We start from the raw sequence: 23,176 nt of genomic DNA on the forward strand, positions 1-23,176 counted from the left end.
GGAAGAAGGGTGAGCCATGGTCGACATCCTGCAGCATTTGGATCCGTGACCTCACTGATGGAGCTGCAGGTTCCTGGCATTCCTGCCCAGCGGTCGGACCAAGACGGGACTCTAGGTCAAGCAATGTTCTCTCAAGCCGCTCAATCTCAGAGCCCCGCCTCTGTCGACATAGTGTGCTTCCGACATAGAAACCGGATATGGGCTTTGCCCACATCCCACCACGGCCAGAGGGAGCAGAACTCTCTCCGTCTCTCTCTCTCCAGGTGACCCAGAATGCTCAGAACGAATCCCGGAATCAGCCGTCCTCCAGTTGTTAAAATGCCAATACCCAGATCCCACCCGAGGGTGCAGAGGAGGAAAATTCCATCCACACGAGGTGATGATCCCAGCACGACACCGGCCGCATGGAGGACGCCGACACGCGGGAGATGTACACCCGAGAGATGTAGGGGCGGTCTATGTAGGAGCCTCTTCCTATAGACCTTCTCAAGAAGCTGCTAGAGTCGGGGTGAAGATCCCGCCAGCTATCCACCAAGTCAAAGGAGCCGACTAGCTCCTTTAACTTCTTTGCCGATGCTGGGTCGTGCTGGAGACTAGAGCGGTCCTCCGCCTCAAGGGTACAGTTGAAGTCTCTACCGAGAGTGACACAGTCCCCAGGATCGATGGAACTCGGCAGAATGGACAGCCGACAGAATCCGCCCGCGCCTCAGGGCACACACACGGATAAATTGCAAAGGTACATCGAGGCACATGGCCAGTGGAGCAGACGGCTGGGAACAACATCTTGGACTCTTACAATTTCCGGCTGGAAGGTCGGGGCCAAGAGGATCACCACCCCGCTGGAGCTGGAGCTGAGGTGGCTCATGTAGACCTGGCAGTCCAGGAGCCAAGTGGACTCGTTCTCTGGGATGGTACGGGTTTCCTGCAGGACACTCACTGTATATCTCCCATCCCTGAGGGCTGAGAGATTGTTAAATCTGCGACCATTTACACTGAGACCGGCTATGGTGAGCTTCTTGTCGGGAGGTCACCAGGCCTCAGGACCAGCATCCTTTCCAGTGAGAGCAGAGGCACCTTCAGCCACACTTTCCTGAGAGAAAGCAAGAATGTCCTTTGCTCTCTGGGCCCGAGTGGTGCCAACGCCCTCTCCCGAAGGAGTGAGGCTGCTCCCCTCTCCCTCACCAGCTCAGCCAGGGAGGAGTTAAGCCGTTGCCTGTCCTACCCAGACACAGCATTTCTGTTCCCTTTCCATCTGAGGATGACACACAAGGACTTCAGGGTTTAGGAGCACCCTCCACCTGGATTCTGGCCCCTCCGGTGATACCCCCACGTCTGCATTCTCATTCCAACGGCCCAGTTGGTGGCAGGAGCAGGCACAGCGACAAGGTTTCTCGCAGCGCGGTGGCGCCTGTTTAAAAGGACAAGCAGGGCGGACATTGTTGGGAGTCTTCAGCTCAAAATGGGCATCAGCTCTGGGTAAGTTCCTTCTTATTTCTCGTTTACTGATCCGTGTAGTAAATGGCTGTTGTGTGTTCTTCATGCCAGAGTGTGGTGTATCCAGCTGCTGCTCCTCGAAGACCGAGTTCGGGATCTGGATGGCTTCCGGCTTGCATGGGAGAGTGAGCAGTTCATCGATCAGAGTTACAGGGAAGTAGTCACTCCAAAATTTCAGGAGTTGAGTCGCTGGGAGAGACCAGGTTACTGGCACTGAGCATGAGTCCGTCATGCACTAGGGAAAGAGGGAGAAGGGAGCTGTAGTGGTAGGGGACGCAATATTCAGTGGAACAGACAAGAGATTCTGTGGACGTGACCGGGATACCTGTATGGTACGATGCCTCCCAGGTGCCAGGGTCAGGGATGTCTCCGATCGCATCCACAACATTTTAGACAGGATGGGAGAGCAGCCATGAATGTGATTGGTACGTACTGGTACCAATGACAAAGGAAGGCAAAATTTGAAGAAACGAGAAAGGATCTAAAAAAGCATGGATTGAGACAGATTTTTCTCTGGCAAAGGTGTCTTTGGCAAGTGGGAAGCCTTCAAAGGAGGAATTTTGAGAGTGCAAGAGTTTGTATGTTCCTGTCAGGATTAAAGGCGAAGTGAATAAGGATAAGGAACCTTGGTTCTCTAGGGATATTGGAACTCTGATAAAGAAGTAGAGAGAGATGTATGACATGTATAGGAAATGGAGCAAATAAGGTACTTGCGGAGTATAAAAAGTGCAAGAAAATACTTCATAAAGAAATCAGGGGGTTTCCGGTGACATCGTCGTCGAGAATGGCAGCTTAAGTCACTCGCTCCTCCGGAAAAACGCGTATTAAGCCCCGTTAACCCATCAAATATAGTATTTTTCAAAAAATATTTGAACTGAAAAGAGGAGCAAGAATGGAAATAAAAAAAGCGACAATGCAGAGCCTGCGTCCGAGAGGAGTGCAGCGAGTGGCTCTCCTACCCGACCGCGTGCTAGTGAGGCGGACGCTGGGCCTCGTTCAGGCAAAGCGGCGAATATGATCGGAATTCTGAAAGTTCCAGAAAGAAATAAAGCAGCAGCTACATGATATTAAGTCAGAGCTCGCCAGCGTCAATCAAAAAATAGCGGTGGCAGAGACGCGAATTGAGAAGGTGGAAGATCGCATTCAAAACGTTGAACGAATACTGAGTAAGATGATAAAAATATTACATCACCAAGAAGGTAAACTGCTTCACCTGGAGGGAAGATCACGGCGGAAAAATATCAGAATCTACAACGTTCCCGAAGGAGCGGAGGGCCCGTCTATGATGGAATTTGTCAGAAAGTTGCTGCGGGACGCGCTGGAGTTTCCCTCAACTATGGAGCTGGAAATCGAAAGAACCCATCATACGCTAGTCCCGAAGTCTACCCAAGATAAACCACGTTCAATAATAATTAAATTCGTTCAGTACAGCACCAAGGTGGAGATTCTACGAAGGGCCTGGGGTAAGAAGAGAGTGTTTTTGGACGATAAAGTAATATATTTCGAACAAGATTACCCCCCCCCCCACGGTCCTGCAGAAACGTAACGAATACTCTGAAGTAAAACAGATTAGATTTCAAACTCCGTACCCTGCTAAACTTCAAGTGTTTTATGACGATGGGATACGGTTGTACCAGACAGTGGAAGAGGCGACTACAGACATGAAGGCCAGAGGGCTGCCCGTCAGCGAGATCAAACCGGGGGAAAGCCTGACAGAGGAATTATCCCACTCCGCTTGGGAAATAGTGCGAGAATCGAGCAGGCAGGAGACGGGAGGAGGCCGAGAGAAGTATATCAGGAAGAGACCGGGAGTTTCCCAAAGACAGTCCTCACCCTGTTCAGAAGAGCCATAAGGTTTGGCTAACTTTAAAAATGTTGAGAAGCTAAACGGAAGCAAAAGTAGACGGTGATATACCTATCTCAAGAAATACTTATTATAACGTGGATTTTATATTACTTAGTTGTTATTCTTTATTCGCTCACTTACTCTTTTTTCCCCACCAAAATGAGAATATATATATATATATATATAGTACACAGGGAAATATTTTCTGTATAATGAATTATTTACTGACTTTTATGAATACTGCAATGGGGGCCCTCAACTCACAAGTAGGAGGGGAGGGTTATCCCTCACAGCTAGACATTTCCTCTAGCTCAACGCAGGGTCATCTACCAGAGACCTCAGCCTTGGAATCACACGTTCGTTGCTATTTTTGTTATTATTTGCGTTTCTTGGTTCTTATTTGTTCAGGGAGTTGATCGATTAAGTTTTATTCTAATTTCAATGATACATTGATTGATAAATACAGATGGCTAAGGGAAAATAAAATTCATTTCTTTTAATGTCAATGGGCTATTAAATCCAATCAAACATAATAGAATTTTATCCAAAATGAGAAAAGAACAAGCCCATGTAGTATATTTACAGGAAACTCATTTAAGTGATAATGAGCATAAAACACTAAAGAGAATGGGCTTCACTAATCTGTTATTCTCCTCATATAAATCAGGACATAGGAGAGGAGTTGCTATTCTTATCTCAAGTAAGCTAAATTTTGAAAAAGTATTCAAAATGGGAGATAAAGAGGGCAAACATATTCTGGTAAGGGGGAATATAGATGGAAATTCAGTTACTCTATTGAATATATACGCACCCCCGTGAAGTGATATTGGTTTCTTTCAGAAAATTACTGATATTGTGGTAATGGAAACAGAAGGTCTCCTGCTATATGGGGGAGACTTAAATTTACAATTACAACCAAACTTAGACTCTTCCAATAGAAAAACATATGAAACAAAATCTTTACATAAGAAAGTTAATACACTTTTTGAGGATGTTGGTTTAATTGATATATGGAGGGACCTTTTCCCCAACAGAAGGGATTACACTCAGTATTCTGCTCCACATTCTGTATATACAAGAATAGACTATTTCATAACATTTGGAAAAGACAAAGACAAAATAAACACCTGTGGAATTGGGACAATAGATGTAAGTGACCATGCACCTATATATTTATCTGTTGATTTTTACCTACAACCAAAGAATACTATTTGGAAACTAAATTCAAGTCTACTCAATGATCCGTACTTTAAGGAACAAATTAAAAAAGAAATTGGTCTCTACTTAGAATCTAGTGATAATGGAGAGATTTACTCTGAAGGCCGTCTTAAGAGGGAAAATTATAGCGATACCTTCATATAAGAAAAAAAAAGAAATAAAACATTAGAGGAATTACAAAAAAGGCTGAAGGAACGAGAAAAAACACGAATTTGGTTAGAGGAAATTAAAAGAATTAGGAATGAAATTAATAGTTTGGCTACACAAGAAATCAGGAAAAATTTAATGTTTCTGAAACAGAGACATTATGAAAGTGGATCAAAATCTATGAAAATACTGGTGTGGAAACTGGAAAAAAAAAGATAGCAGAAAATACAATTCATAGAATTAGGGACCCAAGACTGAAAACGATAAAAAAAAATAAGCTAAGTGAAATTCAAGAAGCTTTTGAAGTGTTTTACAAAACTCTATATTCCAAAGTCCCAGGGGGAAGCATAACCCAAATTGACACCACCTTGAATTCTCTAGAGTTACCCACTTTAAGCAAAGAACAAAATAGAACGATGACTGCTGACAAAACTGAAGTTGAATTGAAAGCGGCAATTAGTAGGCTTAAATTAAGCAAGTCACCAGGATCAGATGGGTATATGGCAGAGTGGTACAAAGAATTTAAAAATGAGTTAATTCCTGTTTTACTCCCCCCACTGAACTGGGCTCTAAAAAAGGCACAAATGCCACCCAGTTGGAAGGAAGCGATAATCTCAGCTACACTAAAAGAAGGCAAGGATAAAATGGAATGTGGGTTATTTAGAACAATATCCGTTCTTAATGTAGATTATAGGTTATTTACCTCCATCATGGCCAAACGATTAGAGGAGTTTCTACCCATACTGATATGTAACGATCAGACAGGTTTTATACGACAACGCCAGACACAAGACAATATACAAAGGACACTTCACATTATGGATCATATACAAAAAAATAAAATCAAAGCAATAGTGATAAGCGTGGATGCTGAAAAAGCATTTGATTCGGTTAGTTGGAATTTTCTTTACAGAGTTTTACATAGATTTGGTTTCCAAGACACATTTATTAAAACTATACAGACACTATATGACAATCCTACTGCTACAATTAAAATCAATGGATATTTATCAGATAGTCTTACCCTAGAAAGGGGCACGAGACAGGGTTGTGCATGGTCACCGCTACTCTTCGCATTATATCTGGAACCATTAGCTCAATACATCAGACAAAATGAAGATATCAGGGGAATTACTATTAAAGGGACAGAGCATAAATTGGCTTGTTATGCGGATGACATTTTGTTCTATCTAGGGCAACCAACATACTCTTTACCTAAATTGATGCAATCCTTTGAACAATATGGTCAATTATCAGGATACAAGATTAACATAGATAAAACCCAATTACTTTCATATTACTATAGCCCACCAAGAGAAATTGAAAGTAGATATCCCTGGGCATGTCACACAGGGTCTTTCAAATATTTGGGCATCATTATGCCAAAAGATTTGGCAAAATTATCAGAATGTAATTATCAGCCTTTATATAAAAAAAATTATAAGGAAGATGTGGCAAGATGGAACCTGATTCCTTTTTTCAGTCTCAGTTCAAGGATTGAGTTGATTAAAATGAATATACTGCCCAGACTGTTATATCTCTTTCAGACCCTACCAATAGAGATTAATCAAAATCAGTTCAATGAATGGAACAAGATGGTATCAAAGTATATTTGGCAGGGTAAAAGGCCTAGAGTTCGTCTCAAAACTTTGCAATTAGCAAAGGAAAAGGGGGGATGGGGCCTACCTTCTCTTAGAGATTATTAATTTGCAGCACAGATGAGAGCTGTGATATGTTGGTGCAACCCATCATATGACACTCAATGGAAAAACATTGAGGAACGGGTACTTCCCATCCCCATACAAGCAATTGTGACTGATAACAACCTGCAAAGGTACATAAATACTATTGATAACCCATGGGTGAAATTGACTCTTAAAATATGGAAAACTACTATAAAAGAATATAATCTAGAGGGAGATATTGCAATTCTTAAATGGTGTGCATATGACTCGGATTTTACACCAAATAAATTGGATGCTAGATTTAAGGACTGGACAGCTAAAGGAATAACAGTTCTTTGCAACATAATGAAAGAAGGAACACTGTTCAGTTTTGAAATGCTTAAAGAGAAACACTTATTAGAAAAACAAGATTTTTATTGGTATTTACAGATGCGACAATATGTTAATAAGATGCTTAAAAAATGTAACCAAGGCAAGTACCGTAGATTCCGGATTTTAAGCCGCTACTTTTTTCCCACATTTTGAACAGCTTTGAACTTTGCGGCCAATAATCCGAAGCGGCTAATGCATGATTTTTTTCATGCCGCCTCGTAAACATTTTGCCTCGTAACAGTAGACCAATAAAATTGATGAGTAGTTCACAGAGGTCCAATGAAATTGTACGATAAATCAAGCGCACTTTCACAATTAAATTATTGTAAATCAGTCATTTGTACTCACCCTCATCAACATGGAAAACACTCGAAGCATTGTGCTGCCTACTTAGTTTAAACTATATTTGTTTTCTGTACTACATCGCGGGATGCTATGACGTCACACCCGGTTTCGCGGTGTCTTGTGGGAAAATGCCGGTTTGCGATGAAACGGGACGGAGGGAGGGAGCGCATTACGCGAGCGGCTTTGGATCTGAGCGAACTCTGCTTTTAAGTTAAAGGTATCAATAACTTTTCCTGGTAGGCTGCAATATATATATTTTTTTACCAGTCGTTAGGAGATATTGGAATGTTGTTCAGTAAAGAAGTATACGCAACGTATATTTAAAAGTAGCCGCGTACGGGCACGGTTCGAAAAAAAGCATTTGCAATATGTATTTGTTTTTGTTACCATATGGATTTAATTAAAAGTTAAAAAAATCCTCACGTGTAATATCTTTCTGTGTAAATATCTCATATTACAACGTGGGACACCTGCGGCCGAAAATCCGGTGCGGCCTAAAATCCGATGCGGCCTTTACAATTAAAAAAATGATTTTATTTCTAAAATTAGAGCCAGCGGCTTAAAATCAGGTGCGCTCTGTAGTCTGGAATCTACGGTACATGCTTGATAGAGCTCTTTAGAAAAGCATATAATTCAGATAATGGTAGTAGAATCATTTCAAGCATGTATAAGGGGTTGGCAAATCTTAAAACACATTCGACCTCATACATTAAAACAAAATGGGAGAAGGAAGGAAAGATAATTATATCCAAGGAAGAATGGACAACAATATGGAGATATCAATGGAAGTGTACCAGTTCACTGAAATGGAGGGAGTTTGGATGGAAAAACTTGATAAGATATTTTATTACACCCTCTCAGAAATCCCATTATGATAGTAACCTCCCTGAGAGTAAGATCATATATTTTGGGTATATACCTCAAGAATGGTTGAAAAGAGATAAATATTTAATGAATATACTGTTGGTGGCTGGTAAAAAGACTAGGGAATGGTGATCACAGGAGAGCCCAACTTTAAATGCACGGATGGAAATTACAATGGACATTTACAAAATGGAGAAGATAATAGCATCTGTTAATCATAAGCTGGAACAATTTGATTCATACTGGGAAAATGGTTTAACTACATAATGCCTCATAGGCCTGATTTTATTCTCACAAATCAATGAATCTGTTGTAAAAAAAGATCACTCCCTACTTGTACATAGTTCTTTCCTTTTGCTTGTTTTTTCTTTCCGCTCTTTTCTATAAGTATATACCTCAGATAAATACTTTGTGGAGATTTGTGATATATATGATTATATGATATATATGTACAATGTCTGAAATACATCTTATGGAAATGTTTGATGATGAACTTCAATAAAAAAAATTACAGAAAGAAATCAGGAGGTCTAAAAGAAGACATGAGGTAGCTTTGGCAGTCAAGGTGAAGGATAATCCAAAGAGCTTCTTCAGGTACATTAAGAGCAAAAGGATATAGTAAGGGATCAAATTGGTCCTCTTGAAGATCAGAGTGGTCGGCTATGTATGGAACCAAAAGAAATGGGGGAGATCTTAAATGGTTTTTTGCATCTGTATTTACTAAGGAAACTGGCATGGAGTCAATGGAAATAAGGCAAACAGGTAGTGAGGTCATAGAACCTATACAGATTGAAGGGGAGGAGGTGCTTGAGGTAAATCAGAGTAGATAAATCCCCAGGACCTGACAGGGTATTCCCTCAGACCTTGAAGGAGACTAGTGTTGAAATTGCGGGGGCCCTGGCAGATATAGTTAAAATGCCCGTATCTACGGGTGAGGTGCCGGAGGATTGGAGGATAGCTCATGTTGTTCCGTTTAAAAAAAGGCTCTAAAAGTAATCCAGGAAATTATAGGCCGGTATGTTTGACGTCAGTAAAACATAGGTAAATTATTGGAAGGAGTACTAAGAGATAGGATCTACAAGTATTTAGATAGACAGGGACTTATTAGGGAGAGTCAACACGGCTTTGTGCGTGGCAGGTCATGTTTAACAAATCTGTTAGAGTTTTTTGAGGAGGTTACCAGGAAAGTGGATGAAGGGAAGGCAGTGGATGTTGTCTACGTGGACTTCAGTAAGGCATTTGACAAGGTCCCGCATAGGAGGTTAGTTAGGAAGATTCAGTCGCTAGGTATAAATGGTGAGGTAGTAAACTGGATTAGACATTGGCTCAATGGGAGTGGTAGTAGAGGATTGCTTCTCTGAGTGGAGTCCTGTGACTAGTGGTGTGTCACAGGGATCAGTACTGGGTCCATTGTTATTTGTCATCTATATCAATGATCTGGATGATAATATGGTAAATTGGATCAGCAAATTTGCTGATGATATGAAGACTGGAGGTGTATTGGACAGTGAGGAAGGTTTTCAAAGCTTGCAAAGGGATCTGGACCAGCTGGAAAAATGGGCTGAAAAATGGCAGATGGAGCTTAATACAAATAAGTATGAGATATTGCACTTTGGAAGGATAAACCAAGGTAGAACATACAAGGTAAATGGTAGGGCACTGAGGAGTGCAATAGAACAGAAAGATCTGGGAAATCAGATACATAATTTCCAAAAAGTGGTGTCACAGGTAGATAGGGTGGTGTAGAGAGCTTTTGGTACATTGGCCTTTATAAATCAAAGTATTGAGTATAAGAGTTGGAATGTAATGGTGAGGTTGTATAAGGCATTGGTGAGGCCGAATTTAGAGTATTGTTTGCAGTTTTGGTCACCGATTTACAGGAAGGATATTAATAAGGTTGAAAGAGTGCAGAGAAGGTTTACAAGGATGTTGCCGGGACTTGAGAAACTGAGTTACAGAGAAAGGTTGAATAGGTTAGGACTTTATTCCCTGGAGTGTAGGAGAATGAGGGGTGATTTGATAGAGGTGTATAAAATTATGATGGGTACAGATAGAGGCTTTTTCCACTGAGGCTAGTGGAGGAAAAAACCAGAGGTCATGGGTTAAGGGTGAAGGGGAAAAGTTTAAAGGGAACATTAGGGGGGGCTTCTTCACACAGAGAGTGGTGAGAGTGTGGAATGAGCTGCCAGATGAAGTGGTGAATGCGGGCTTCCTTTTAACATTTAAGAAAAACTTGCACAGGTACATGGATGAGAGGGGTATGGGCCGGGTGCAGGTCAGTGGGACTAGGCAGAAAGATGGTTTGGCACAGCCAAGAAGGGCCAAAAGACCTGTTTCTGTGCTGTAATGTTCTCTGGTTCCATGGTTCTAAGGAAAAGCAAAGAAGTCCTGAAAAGAGAATTTGGAGAGCCAGGTAGAAAGCTGAGGAGCAGGACCTCCTGGGTAGTAATTGCCCCTGCCACACACCAGCCAGGGTAGAAACAGGATGATTTGGCAAATTAGTGCATGGCTGAGAAGCTGGTGCAGAGACAGGGCTTCAGGTTCTTGGATCACAGGATCTCCTCTGGAGGAGGCATGACGGGTTACACCTGAACCCGAGTGGGACCAATATTCTCACAGGCAGGTTTATTAGAGGGTTTAAACTAATTTTGCAGGGGGTTAGGAACTGGAGTGAAGGGACTCAGGTAACAAAGCAAAGATAGCGTGCAGTCAGACTGTCAGGAAAGGCAGGCAGATGATAGAACAAAATTGCAGCCTGCAGGGTGAGTATCAGTGCATGTAGAATCAAAAAGGGTAGCAAGTACAATACTCAAAGTGTTATATCTCAATGCACGGAGTGTAAGTAAGGTGGATAATCTTGTTGCACTAATACAGATTATCAGGGATGATGCTGTGGCCATCAGTGAATCGTGGCTGAAGGAGGGTTGCGGTCAGGAGCTGAATGTCCAATGTTACACCTTGTATTGGAGAGATAGGAAGGTAGGCAGAGGGGTTCTCTACTGGTAAAGAATGGCATCAAATCGGTAGAAAGATGTGACATAGGATCAGACGATGTTGAATCCTTGTGGGTTGAATTAAGAAACTGCAGGGGTAAAAGGACTCTGATGGCAGTTATATACGGGCCTCCAAACAGTAGCTGGGATGCGGACTACAGATTACAATGGGAAATGGAAAAGGGACAATGTTATAATAGTCATGGGAGATTTCAACATGCAGGCCAATTGGGAAAATCAAGTTGGTAATCGATCTCAAGAGAGTGAGTTTGTTGAATGCTTACGAGTTAGCTTTTTTGAGCAGCTTGTTGAGTCTACTGGGGATCAGCTATACTGGATTGGGTGTAATGGACAAGGTGATAAGGGAACTTAAGGTAAAAGATGTACAAACACGCTGGAGGAACTCAGCAGGTCGGGCAGCATCTGTGGAAACGAGCAGCCAACGTTTCGGGCTGAGACCCTTTGTCAGGACTGAAACATTGTCTGCTCGTTTCCACGGATGCTGCCCGACCTGCTGAGTTCCTCCAGCGTGTCGTACGTATTGCTTTGACCCCAGCATCTGCAGTGTACTTTGTGTTAAGGTAAAAGAACCCTTCGGAGACGGTGACCACAATATGGTCGAGTTCAACTTGAACTTTGATAGCAAGAAAATAAAGTCTGACATAGCAGTATTTCAGTGGAGTAAAGGAAATTAAAGTAACATGAGAGATGATTTGCCTGAAGTGAACCGCTGGCAGGGGTGACAGCAGAGCAGCAATGACTTGAGTTTCTGGGGAAAATGAGGAAGATGCGGGAAAAACAAAGAAATGGTCAAATGGCAAAATAGTACAACAGGGGGAGCAAAAGAGAGGATATACAACAAAGCAAAAATCAGTGTGAAGACAGAGGATTAGGAAGCTTTTAAAGCCCTACAGAGAGTAACTAAAAGAATCATTAGGAAGGAAAAGATGAGAAGTGAAAGCAGACTAGCAAACAAAGTGGATAGTGAAAGCTTTTTCAAGTGTGTAAAAAAGAAAAATGAGAGTGTATATAGGACTGCTAGAAAATGAGGCTGGAGTGGGGGACAAGGAGATGGCAGATGAAATAAGTGAGTATCTTGCATCGGTCTTCACTGTGGAAGACACCAGGTGAAGGACGGAAGGGAAGAGAATTGAGTGCAGTTACTATTAGAAGGGAGAAGGTGCCCGAAAAGCTGAAAGACCTAAGTCACCTGGACCAGATGAACCGCACCCGGGGGTTCTGAAAGAGGTAGCATTAGAGATTGCGGAGGCAATAGAAATGATCTTTCAAAAATCATGGGACTCTGGCACGGTGCCAGAGGACTGGAAAATTGCAAATGTCACTCCACTCTTTAAGAAAGGAGGAAGGCAGCAGAAAGGAAGTTATAGATCAGTTAGCCTGACCTCAGGAAGATGGTGGGGTCAATTGCTAAGGATGAGGTTATCGAGTACTTAGTGACACAGGACAAGATAGGACAAAGTCAGCATGATTTCCTTCAGGAAAAACCTATTGGAATTCTTTGAGGAGATTACACATAGGATGGATAAAAGGGATACAGTGAATATTGTACATTTGGACTTTCAGAAGGCCTTTGACGAGTGCCACACATGAGGCTGCTTACCAAGTTAAGAGCCCATGTATTACAGGAGAGTTACTGGCATGGTTAGAGTTTTGGCTGAATGGAGGCAGCGAGTGGGAGTAAAAAGATTCTTTTCTGCTTGGCTGCAAGTGACTAGTGTTGATCCACAGGGGTCGGTGTTGGGACCACTTCTTTTTATGCTGTATATCAGTGATTTAGATGATGGAATAGATGGCTTTGTTGTCAAGTTTGCAGATGATACAAAGATCGGTGGAGGGGCAGGTAGTGTTGAGGAAACAGTTAGGATGCAGAAGGACTTAGACAGATTAGAAGAATGGGCAAGAAAGTGGCAAATGAAATACAATGTTGGAAAAATACATGGTCATGCATTTTGGTAGTAGAAATAAATGTGCAGACTATTTTCTAAATGGAGAGGAAATCCAAAAATCTGAGATGCACAACATCCTAAAGGTTAACTTGCAGGACAGTAGTGGTGAGGAAGGCAAATGCAAATGCAATGTTAGCATTCATTTCAAGAGGTCCGGAATACGAGAGCAGGGATGTGACGCTGAGGCTTTTTAAGCCCCTGGTGAGGCCTCACCTTGAGTACTGTGAACAGCTCCTCATCTTAGAAAAGATGTGCTGGCATTGGAGAGGGTCCAGAGGAGGTTCACAAGTATGATTCTGGGAATGAAAGGGTTATCATACGAGGAATGTTTGATGGCCCCGGGTCTGTACTCGCTGGAACTCAGAAGGATGAGGGGGGATCTCAGAGAAACCTTCAGAATGTTGAAAGGCCTAGACAGAGTAGATGTGGAAAGGATGTTTCCCATGGTGGGGAGTCTAGAACAAGAGGGCACAGCCTCAGGATAGAGGGGCATTCATTTAAAACAGAGATGCAGGGAAATTTCTTTAGCCAGAGGGTGGTAAATTTGTGGAATTTGTTACCACTGGCAGCTGTGGAGGCAAGGTCATTGGGTGTATTTAAGGCAGATCTTAATGGGTACAATTGAACGCGGCATCTGGGGAGAAGGCTGAGGAGGGGAGAAAAGGGTCAACTATGATTGAGTGGTGGAGCAGACTCAATGGGCCAAATGGCCTAATTCTGCTCCTATGTCTTATGGTCTCAGCAAGGCTCGGCATGGTAGACCAGCACAGCGAGACTAGTTTAGGCTGATGCTTTGCACCCTCAGAGGTTAGAATAAACTCTCTGACCTCCTCAACATGGATCAACAGGGACTTCTGCGAGGGGTGAGAATGTCCATCGTCTCTCTCTGCACCCTCACTATACATAGACCTCCATCTTCCTCTCCTTGTGTTCTAGCAGATGGGACAACTTCTAACCTACTCAGTGGGAATCTCACTCATACTTGTCGACTCCACCTTGGTTAAATTCCTGGAGCGAGTTTGGAACTTCCTACAGTTTGCCACAAATCCTGTCAGTGCTGCCCCATCGCTCTGGGTCACAAGAAGCAGAAACACATTACGAATGGTTCAGACTCCCCTTGTGCAGTGAAGAGGAATCTGTTACTGTGGCAGTAGGAAGGCACCCAGCACTCGACTGTACTTGGTGCCAAAAATTCCAAAGCTGGACTAGATTCCGTCAGCCCCAAAGAACTCCAGGGCCGTGAAAGGTCGAGACATCTGAAACACTTCGACACCCGCACCGAACAAGAAACATGACAACACAAGAGAGAGATGCTAGTAGGGAAACTAGTAGGGAAACAACAGTGTTTCCTGCTCTCAGAGTGAAATGGTTTCCATGCCAGGAGCTTGACCCCGGGAGTGTGTGATGGGACGGTGTGGAGGGGAATTCACTCTGTGTCTGACCCCGGGAGTGTGTGATGGGACGGTGTGGAGGGAGATTCACTCTGTGTCTGACCCCGGGAGTGTGTGATGGGACGGTGTGGAGGGGAATTCACTCTGTGTCTGACCCCGGGAGTGTGTGATGGGACGGTGTGGAGGGAGATTCACTCTCTGTCTGACCCTGGGAGTGTGTGATGGGACGTTGTGGAGGGAGATTCACTCTGTGTCTGACCCTGGGAGTGTGTGGAGGGAGATTCACTCTGTGTCTGACCCTGGGAGTGTGTGATGGGACGGTGTGGAGGGATCTTCATTCTGTGTCTGACCCCAAGAGTGTGTGATGGGACGGGGTGGAGGGAGATTCACTCTGTGTCTGACCCTGGGAGTGTGTGATGGGACGGTGTGGAGGGAGATTCACTTAGTGTCTGACCCCAAGAGTGTGTGATGGGACAGTGTGGAGGGAGATTCACTCTGTGTCTGACCCCGGGAGTGTGTGATGGGACGGTGTGGAGGGAGATTCGCTCTGTATCTGACCCCGGGAGTGTGTGATGGGATGGTGTGGAGGGAGATTCGCTCTGTGTCTGATCCCGGGAGTGTGTGATGGGATGGTGTGGAGGGGGATTCGCTCTGTATCTGACCCCAGGAGTGTGTGATGGGATGGTGTGGAGGGGGATTCGCTCTGTGTCTGACCCCAGGAGTGTGTGATGGGACGGTGTGGAGGGGGATTCGCTCTGTATCTGACCCCGGGAGTGTGTGATGGGACGGTGTGGAGGGAGATTCACTCTGTGTCTGACCCCAGGAGTGTGTGATGGGACGGTGTGGAGGGATATTCACTCTGTGTCTGACCCCGGGAGTGTGTGATGGGACAGTGTGGAGGGAGATTCACTCTGTGTCTGACCCCGGGAGTGTGTGATGGGACGGTGTGGAGGGAGATTCACTGTGTGTCTGACCCCGGGAGTGTGTGATGGGACGGTGTGGAGGGAGATTCACTCTGTGTCTGACCCCGGGGGTGTGTGATGGGACGGGGTGGAGGGAGAAACACACACAGAGAAAATGCTGGAGGAAATCAGCAAGCCAGACAACGTCTATGGAAATGAATAAACTTTTGACATTTCTGGCTGAGACTCTTGTTCAGGATTGAAAGAAAGATGAGAAGTTCGAGTAAGAAGGTGGGTGGAAGTACAAAGTCACAGGTGATAGGTGAAACTGGGAGGGGAGGGCTGAAGTAAAGATCTGGGATGCTGATTTGTGAAAGAGATGAAGGAGTGGAGATAGGAGAGGGTAGAAAGAAGGGGAACTGATGGCGAGAGGAAAACACGAATATGGAATGCTGAAGGGGATGGGGGACAACTACCAGAAGTTTGAGAAATCGATGTTCATGCCATCAGGTTGGAGGCTACCCAAACGGAAAATAAGGTGGGAGATCCTGAGCTATCAGCTTGCCAGCTCTTTACTCCGTCTCTCCCAGTTTCAGTTATCACCTACCATCTTGTTCTTCCTCCTCCCTTCCCCCACTTGGTTCTAACTTCTCATCATTTTTCCATTGCTGCCTGACTACTCTTTTCCATCGTTGCTGCCTGGCCTGCTGAGTTCCTCCAGCGTTGTGTGTATGTTGCTTGGATTTCCAGCATCTGCAGTGTAGTGGGAGCTTCACTCTGTCTGGTCCCCAGGCTGATGGGACACTACGGAGGGGCCTTTAACTACTGGTCAACTGTGATCTGTTTTTTCCCTCTGAACCAGCACTCCAAATCATGCCCAGGACCCGGAGGCTGATAGGAACACCAGTTCCATCCTCGAGGAATTACAGACTCTGGGATCTCAGTTCATCGACGAGTTGGACAGTGGGGCCAACATCTCAGGTAGGCCTGCAGGCATTTGCCTCTGAGAGTCAGAGGGGCTGCATTTGATCTGGGCTTGTAGTGTGTGTGTGTCTCTGTGTGTGTGTGTTTGTGTGCGTGTACACAAGGTGTACAGGAGTGATAGAAATCTGCAGTACCCTTCCCCATATGCCCCTACATCCAGGACATATTCAGGGAGCAATATCTCAAAAAGGCGGCTCCCAGCACCCAGGACGTGCCCTTTTCTCATTGTTACCATCGGGGAGGAGGGACAGAAGCCTGAAGGCACACACTCAGTGATAAAAACATAGAAAATGGGTGCAGGAGTAGGCCATTCGGCCCTTCGAGCCTGCACCGCCATTCAGTATGATCATGGCTGATCATCCAACTCAGAACCCTGTACCTGCATTCTCTCCATACCCCCGATCCCTTTAGCCACAAGGACCATATCTAACTTCCTCTTAAATATAGCCAATGAACCGGCCTCAACTGTTTTCTGTGGCAGAGAATTCCACAGATTCACCACTCTCTGTGTGAAGAAGTTTTTCCTCATCTCGGTCCCCTTTATCCTTAAACTGTGACCCCTCGTTCTGGACTTCCCCAACTTCGGAAACAATCTTCCTGCATCTAGCCTGTCCAATCCCTTTAGAATTTTATACATTTCAATAAGATCCCCCCTCAGTCTTCTAAATTCCAGTGAGTATAAGCCTAGTCGATCCAGTCTTTCTTCGTATGAAAGTCCTGCCATCCCAGGAATCAATCTGGTGAACCTTCTCTGTACTCCCTCTATGGCAAGAATGTCTTTCCTCAGATTCGGGGACCAAAACTGCACACAATATCCTAGGTGCAGTCTCACCAAGGCCTTGTACAACTGCAGTAGAACCTCCCTGCTCCTGTACTCAAATCCTTTTGCTATGAATGCAAACATACCATTTGCCTTTTTCACTGCCTGCTGTACCTGCATGCCCACCTTCAATGACTGGTGTACAATGACACCCAGGTCTCGTTGCATCTCCCCTTTTCCTAATCGGCCACCGTTCAGATAGTAATCTGTTTTCCTGTTCTTGCAACCAAAGTGGATAACCTCACATTTATCCACATTAAATTGCATCTGCCATGAATTTGCCCACTCACCTAACTATCCAAGTCACCCTGCATCCTCTTAGCATCCTCCTCACAGCTAACACCGCCGCCCAGCTTCGTGTCATCTGCAAACTTGGAGATGCTGCATTTAATTCCCTTGTCTAAATCATTAATATATATTGTAAACAACTGGGGTCCCAGCACTGAGCTTTGCGGTACCCCACTAGTCGCTGCCTGCCATTCTGAAAAGGTCCCATTTACTCCCACTCTTTGCTTCCTGTCTGCCAACCAATTCTCTATCCACATCAATACCATACCCCCAATACCGTGTGCTTTAAGTTTGCACACTAATCTCCTGTGTGGGACCTTGTCAAAAGCCTTTTGAAAATCTAAATATACCACATCCACTGTCTCTCCCCTATCCACTCTACTAGTTACATCTTCAAAAAATTCTATAAGATTCGTCAGACATGATTTTCCTTTCACAAATCCATGCTGACTTTGTCTGATGATTTCACCTCTTTCCAAATGTGCTGTTATCACATCTTTGATAACCGACTCTAGCATTTTCCCCACCACTGATGTCAGACTAACCAGTCTATAATTCCCCGGTTTCTCTCTCCCTCCTTTTTTAAAAAGTGGGGTTACATTAGCCACCCTCCAATCCTCAGGAACTAATCCAGAATCTAAGGAGTTTTGAAAAATTATCACTAATGCATCCACTATTTCTTGGGCTTCTTCCTTAAGCACTCTGGGATGCAGACCATCTGGCCCTGGGGATTTATCTACCTTTAATCCCTTCAATTTACCTAACACCACTTCCCTACTAACATGTATTTTCCTCAGTTCCTCCATCTCACTAGACCCTCGGTCCCTTACTGGAAGATTATTTATGTCCTCCTTAGTAAAGACAGAACCAAAGTAGTTATTCAATTGGTCTGCCATGTCCTTGTTCCCCATGATCAATTCACCTGTTTCTGACTGTAAGGGACCTACATTTGTCTTGACCAATCTTTTTCTTTTCACATATCTATAAAAGCTTTTACAGTCAGTTTTTATGTTCCCTGCCAGCTTTCTCTCGTAATCTTTTTTCCCTTTCCTAATTAAGCCCTTTGTCCTCCTTTGCTGGTCTCTGAATTTCTCCCAGTCCTCAGGTGTGCCGCTTCTTTTTGCTAATTTATATGTTTCTTCTTTGGACTTGATACTATCCCTAATTTCCCTTGTCAGCCACGGGTGCACTACCTTCCCTGGTTTATTCTTTTGCCAAACTGGGATGAACAATTGCTGTAGTTCATCCATGCGATCTTTAAATGCTTGCCATTGCATATCCACCGTCAACCCTTTAAGTATCATTTACCAGTCTATGTTAGCTAATTCACGTCTCATACCTTCAAAGTTACCCTTCTTTAAGTTCAGAACCTTTGGTTCTGAATTAACTATGTCACTCTCCATCTTAATGAAGAATTCCACCATATTATGGTCACTCTTACCCAAGGGGCCTCGCACGACAAGATTGCTAACTAACCCTTCCTCATTGCTCAATACCCAATCTAGAATGGCCTGCTCTCTAGTTGGTTCCTCGACATGTTGGTTCAGAAAACCATCCCGCATACATTCCAAGAAATCCTCTTCCTCAGCACCCTTACCAATTTGGTTCACCCAATCTATATGTAGATTGAAGTCACCCGTTATAACTACTGTTCCTTTATTGCACGCATTTCTAATTTCCTGTTTAATGCCATCCCCAGCCTCATTACTACAGTTAGGTGGCCTGTACACAACTCCCACCAGCATTTTCTGCCCCTTAGTGTTATGCCCCTCTACCCATATCAATTTCACATCCTCCAGGCTAATGTCCTTCCTTTCTATTGCGTTAATCTCCTCTCTAACCAGTAATGCTACCCCACCTCCTTTTCTTTCCTGTCTATCCCTCCTGAATATTGAATATCCCTGGATGTTGAGCTCCCATCCTTGGTCACCCTGGAGCCATGTCTCTGTGATCCCAACTATATCATATTCATTAATAACTATCTGCACATTCAATTCATCCACCTTGTTACGAATGCTCCTCGCATTGACACACAAACACTCTTAGCCCTTACACAATTATGTTGAAAAGTGGCCCTTTTTGCTTTTTGCCCTGGATTTGCCTGCCTGCCACTTTTACTTTTCACCTTACTACTTTTTGCTTCTACCCTCATTTTACACCCCTCTGTCTCTCTGCACTTGTTCCCGTCCCCCTGCCACATTAGTTTAAATCCTCCTGAACAGCATTAGCAAACGCTCCCCCTAGGACAGTGGTTCCAGTCCAGCCCAGGTGCAGACCGTCCTGTTTATACCAGTCCCACCTCCCCCAGAACTGGTTCCAATGCCCCAGGAATTTGAATCCCTCCCCCTTGCACCATTTTTCAAGCCACGTATTCATCTGAAATATCCTCCTATTTCTACTCTGACTAGCACGTGGCACTGGTAGTAATCCAGAGATTATTACCTTTGTGGTCCTACTTTTTAGTTTATCTCCTAACTCCCTAAATTCACCTTGTAGGATCTAATCCCGTTTTTTTACCTATATCGTTGGTACCTATGTGCACCACGACCACTGGCTGTTCACCCTCCCATTCCAGAGTGTCCTGCAGCCGCTCAGAGACATCCTTGACCCTTGCACCAGGGAGGCAACACACCATCCTGGAGTCCTGGATTCAGGAAGAGCTGCTTCCCCTCCACCTTCAGATTCCTGAATGGACACGAACTCTGTACAGTATTACCTCGTAGTGCTGTCCTACAACAAATGTGACAGCCTCTGATATCAAAGATGATTCTAATCTGAAGGCAGAGGGGAAGAAGCTGTCCCTGAATTGTTGAGTGAATCCGCTACATGAAGGAGAGAGAAAGAATGAGGCAGGACAAAGGAGTGAGGGAGGTGCGGGGGGGAGGAGGGAAAGAAGCAGGAGAGAGGCAGTGAGAGAGAGAGGGAGGTGGGGAAACAGACGAAAAGGAGGCATAGCCAGCAGGACAGAGGGAGAGATGAAAAGGAGACACAGACGGAGAGGGAGAAGGCGATGGTATTGTACCAGGGTCTTGGAGGGTAGGGGCACTGGTGGTGAGCTGTGGTTACACAGGCCATTCACCCATTTCTTTCTCTGTGCCTCCTATCCACTCTTCCAACAGCAGATGCCCGGATGGCCTCAATCGTCTTGGAAAATGAGGAGCTGCGGGAGAAACAGTGAGTAGACGCATTTCTCCTTCTTGTCAGAGGGAGGGCGGTGGTCAGTCTCACATGAAAAAATCCACAATGTCTGTGCTTAATATAACTTCACAATGTCCATTTCCTTTTGTTCCCTGCACATCCATGTGTCTGTCTCACAGCCCCTTCAACACCACTATTTGCCTCCGTCACCACTGTCCGCTAGATAAATAAATGACCTGCCCCTCACATCTCCTTTGAACTTACCCCCTCTCACCTTAAACACAAGCCCTCTGGTGTTAGACATCTCCACCCTGGGGGAGCTGATACTGTCTACTCTATCCGTGCCTCCCGTAATCTTATAAACCTCTATCGGATCTCCCCTCAGCATCCAACACGGCAGGGAAAACTACCCAAGTTTGTCCACCCTCTCCTTACAGCGAATCCAGGCAGCACCCTGGCGAACCTCTTCTGCCCCCTCCCCTCACCCGCAAATAAATCATCAAGCTCGCTAGTTGAGAAAATGAATTTAACTGTCAGGATGTCATGTTGGGGCTGTGTAAAATACTCTCCAGTCTGTCCACCCTTGGAGTATTGTGTGAAGTGCCGATCGTCCCGTTACAGAATGTGTGTGTGTGTGTGTGGGGGGGGCGGGGGGTGCACACGAGGTTCACCAGGATGCTGCCTGGATTAGAGGGCACAAGCTCTAAAGAAAGGCTGGACGAATTTGGGTTGTTTTATTTGGAGCTGCAGAGGGGAGAGCTGATAGAAAGTTATGAAAGAAAATTTAAAGTGGTGTCACAGAGAGATCACCTATCACCTGCCATCTTGTAGTTCTTCCTCCCCACTGTCCAACTTGCCGATGAACTGAGATCCCAGAGTACTTATGTCCTTTTGGCACAAATCTAAGTACTGAGAACAGAAGTTGGGATGTTATGTTGAAGATGTATGAGACATTGGTGAGGCCTGATGTGTGGTTTTGGCCACCTACCTACAGGAAAGATGTAAATACGGTTGAAAGAGTACAGAGAAAAATTACAAGGATGTTGCCGGTTCTGGAGGACCTAAGTTGTAGGGAAAGATTGAATAGGTTAGGTCTTTATTCCTTGGAACGTAGAAGATTGAGAGGAGATTTGATAAAGGCATTCAGAATTATGAGGGGTATAGAGATGAAGCAGGCTTTTTCCACCGAGTTTGGGTGGGAGTATAACCAGTGGTCATAGGTTAAGGGTGAAAAGTCAGATATTTTAGGGGAACATGAAGGGAAACTTCTTCACTCAAAGGGTGTGAGAATGTAGAACGAGGTCCCAGAACAAGTGGTGCTCGATTTCAACGTTTAAGAGAAGTTGGACAGGTACACGGATGGGAACAGTGCAGAGGGTTGCAGCCGGCTGCAGATCGATGAGACTAAACAGATTACATGGCTCAGCACGGACTAGATGGGCCGAAGGGCCAGTTTCTCTGCTGTACTTCATGCTTTTCATCCCCTGCAGGGTGGTTCTGGAGAGTGCACGCCGCTCGCTGCTGGCCCGGGTGGAGGAGTTAGTTCACACCCGCACTGAACTCCAGGAGGAGTTGAGGAGACTGCAGGAGCGCAGCAGTGCCCAAGAGCTGCGCATCAGCCAGCTGGGGGCAGCACTGAGCAGGTGGGAGGGGCCTGGGGCAGTTTGGTACCATCCGCTGGGTGAGAGGGACATTGGGACGGGGGGCCCGGGGTGAGGGGGGACCCTTGGGACGGGGGGCCCGGGGTGAGAGGGGACATTGGGAAGAGGGGTCCGGAGTGAGAGGGACACTGGGACGGGGGTGCTCTAGGGTGGGAGGGGATATTGGGATGGGGGTCCAGAGTGAGAGGGGACATTGGGTCGGGGGCCGGGGTGAGAGGGGACCCTTGGGACGGGGGGGACGGGGTGAGAGGGGACATTGGGGCGGGGGGCCCAGGGTAAGAGGGACATTAGGACGGGGGGCCCAGTGTGAGAGGGGACCCTTGGGATGGGGGGCCTGGGGTGAGAGGGGACATTGGGAAGAGGGGCCTGGGGTGAGAGGGGACATTGGGATGGGGGGCCTGGGGTGAGAGGGGACATTGGGATGGGGGGCCCAGGGTGAGAGGGACATTAGGACGGGGGGCCCAGGGTGAGAGGGGACCCTTGGGATGGGGGGCCTGGGGTGAGAGGGGACATTGGGAAGAGGGGCCTGGGGTGAAAGGGGACATTGGGATGGGGGGCCCAGGGTGAGAGGGACATTAGGACGGGGGGCCCAGGGTGAGAGGGGACCCTTGGGACAGGGGGTCCAGGGTGAGAAGGGACCCTTGGGACGGGGGGCCGGGGTGAGAGGGGACCCTTGGGACGGGGGGCCTGGGGTGAGAGGGGTCATTGGGACAGGGGGCCCGGAGTGAGAGGGGTCATTGGGACGGGGGCCCGGGGTGAGAGGGGACATTGGGACTGGGGGCCCAGGGTGAGGAGAACATAGGGACGGGGGGCCCGGGGTGAGGGGGGACATTGGGACGGGGGGCCCGGAGTGAGAGGGGACATTGGGACAGGGGCCCGGGGTGAGAGGGGACATTGGGACAGGGGCCTGTGGTGAGAGGGGACATTGGGTCGGAGCCCAGGGTGAGAGGGGACTTCATTGGGACAGGGGGCCTGGGGTGAGAGGGGACATGGGGACGGGGGGCCTGGGGTGAGAGGGGACATTGGGGCGGGGGGCCCAGGGTAAGAGGGACATTAGGACG

General features: G+C 45.9%; 1 protein-coding gene across 1 annotated transcript in view; it reads left to right on the plus strand.

Annotated features, from left to right (window-relative positions):
* Positions 1-23,176, plus strand: part of LOC140716049 (C-Jun-amino-terminal kinase-interacting protein 3-like) — a 94,025-nt gene that overhangs the window by 15,756 nt on the left and 55,093 nt on the right. The window contains exons 6-8 of the mRNA XM_073028725.1: positions 16,087-16,205; positions 20,436-20,490; positions 21,945-22,097. Coding sequence (XP_072884826.1) covers positions 20,447-20,490; positions 21,945-22,097 — 197 coding nt within the window. The 5' untranslated portion in view covers positions 16,087-16,205; positions 20,436-20,446. The remainder of the gene's footprint in view (positions 1-16,086; positions 16,206-20,435; positions 20,491-21,944; positions 22,098-23,176) is intronic.

This window comes from Hemitrygon akajei, chromosome 24 (assembly GCF_048418815.1).
Source record: "Hemitrygon akajei chromosome 24, sHemAka1.3, whole genome shotgun sequence".
Taxonomy (NCBI): Eukaryota; Metazoa; Chordata; class Chondrichthyes; order Myliobatiformes; family Dasyatidae; genus Hemitrygon; species Hemitrygon akajei.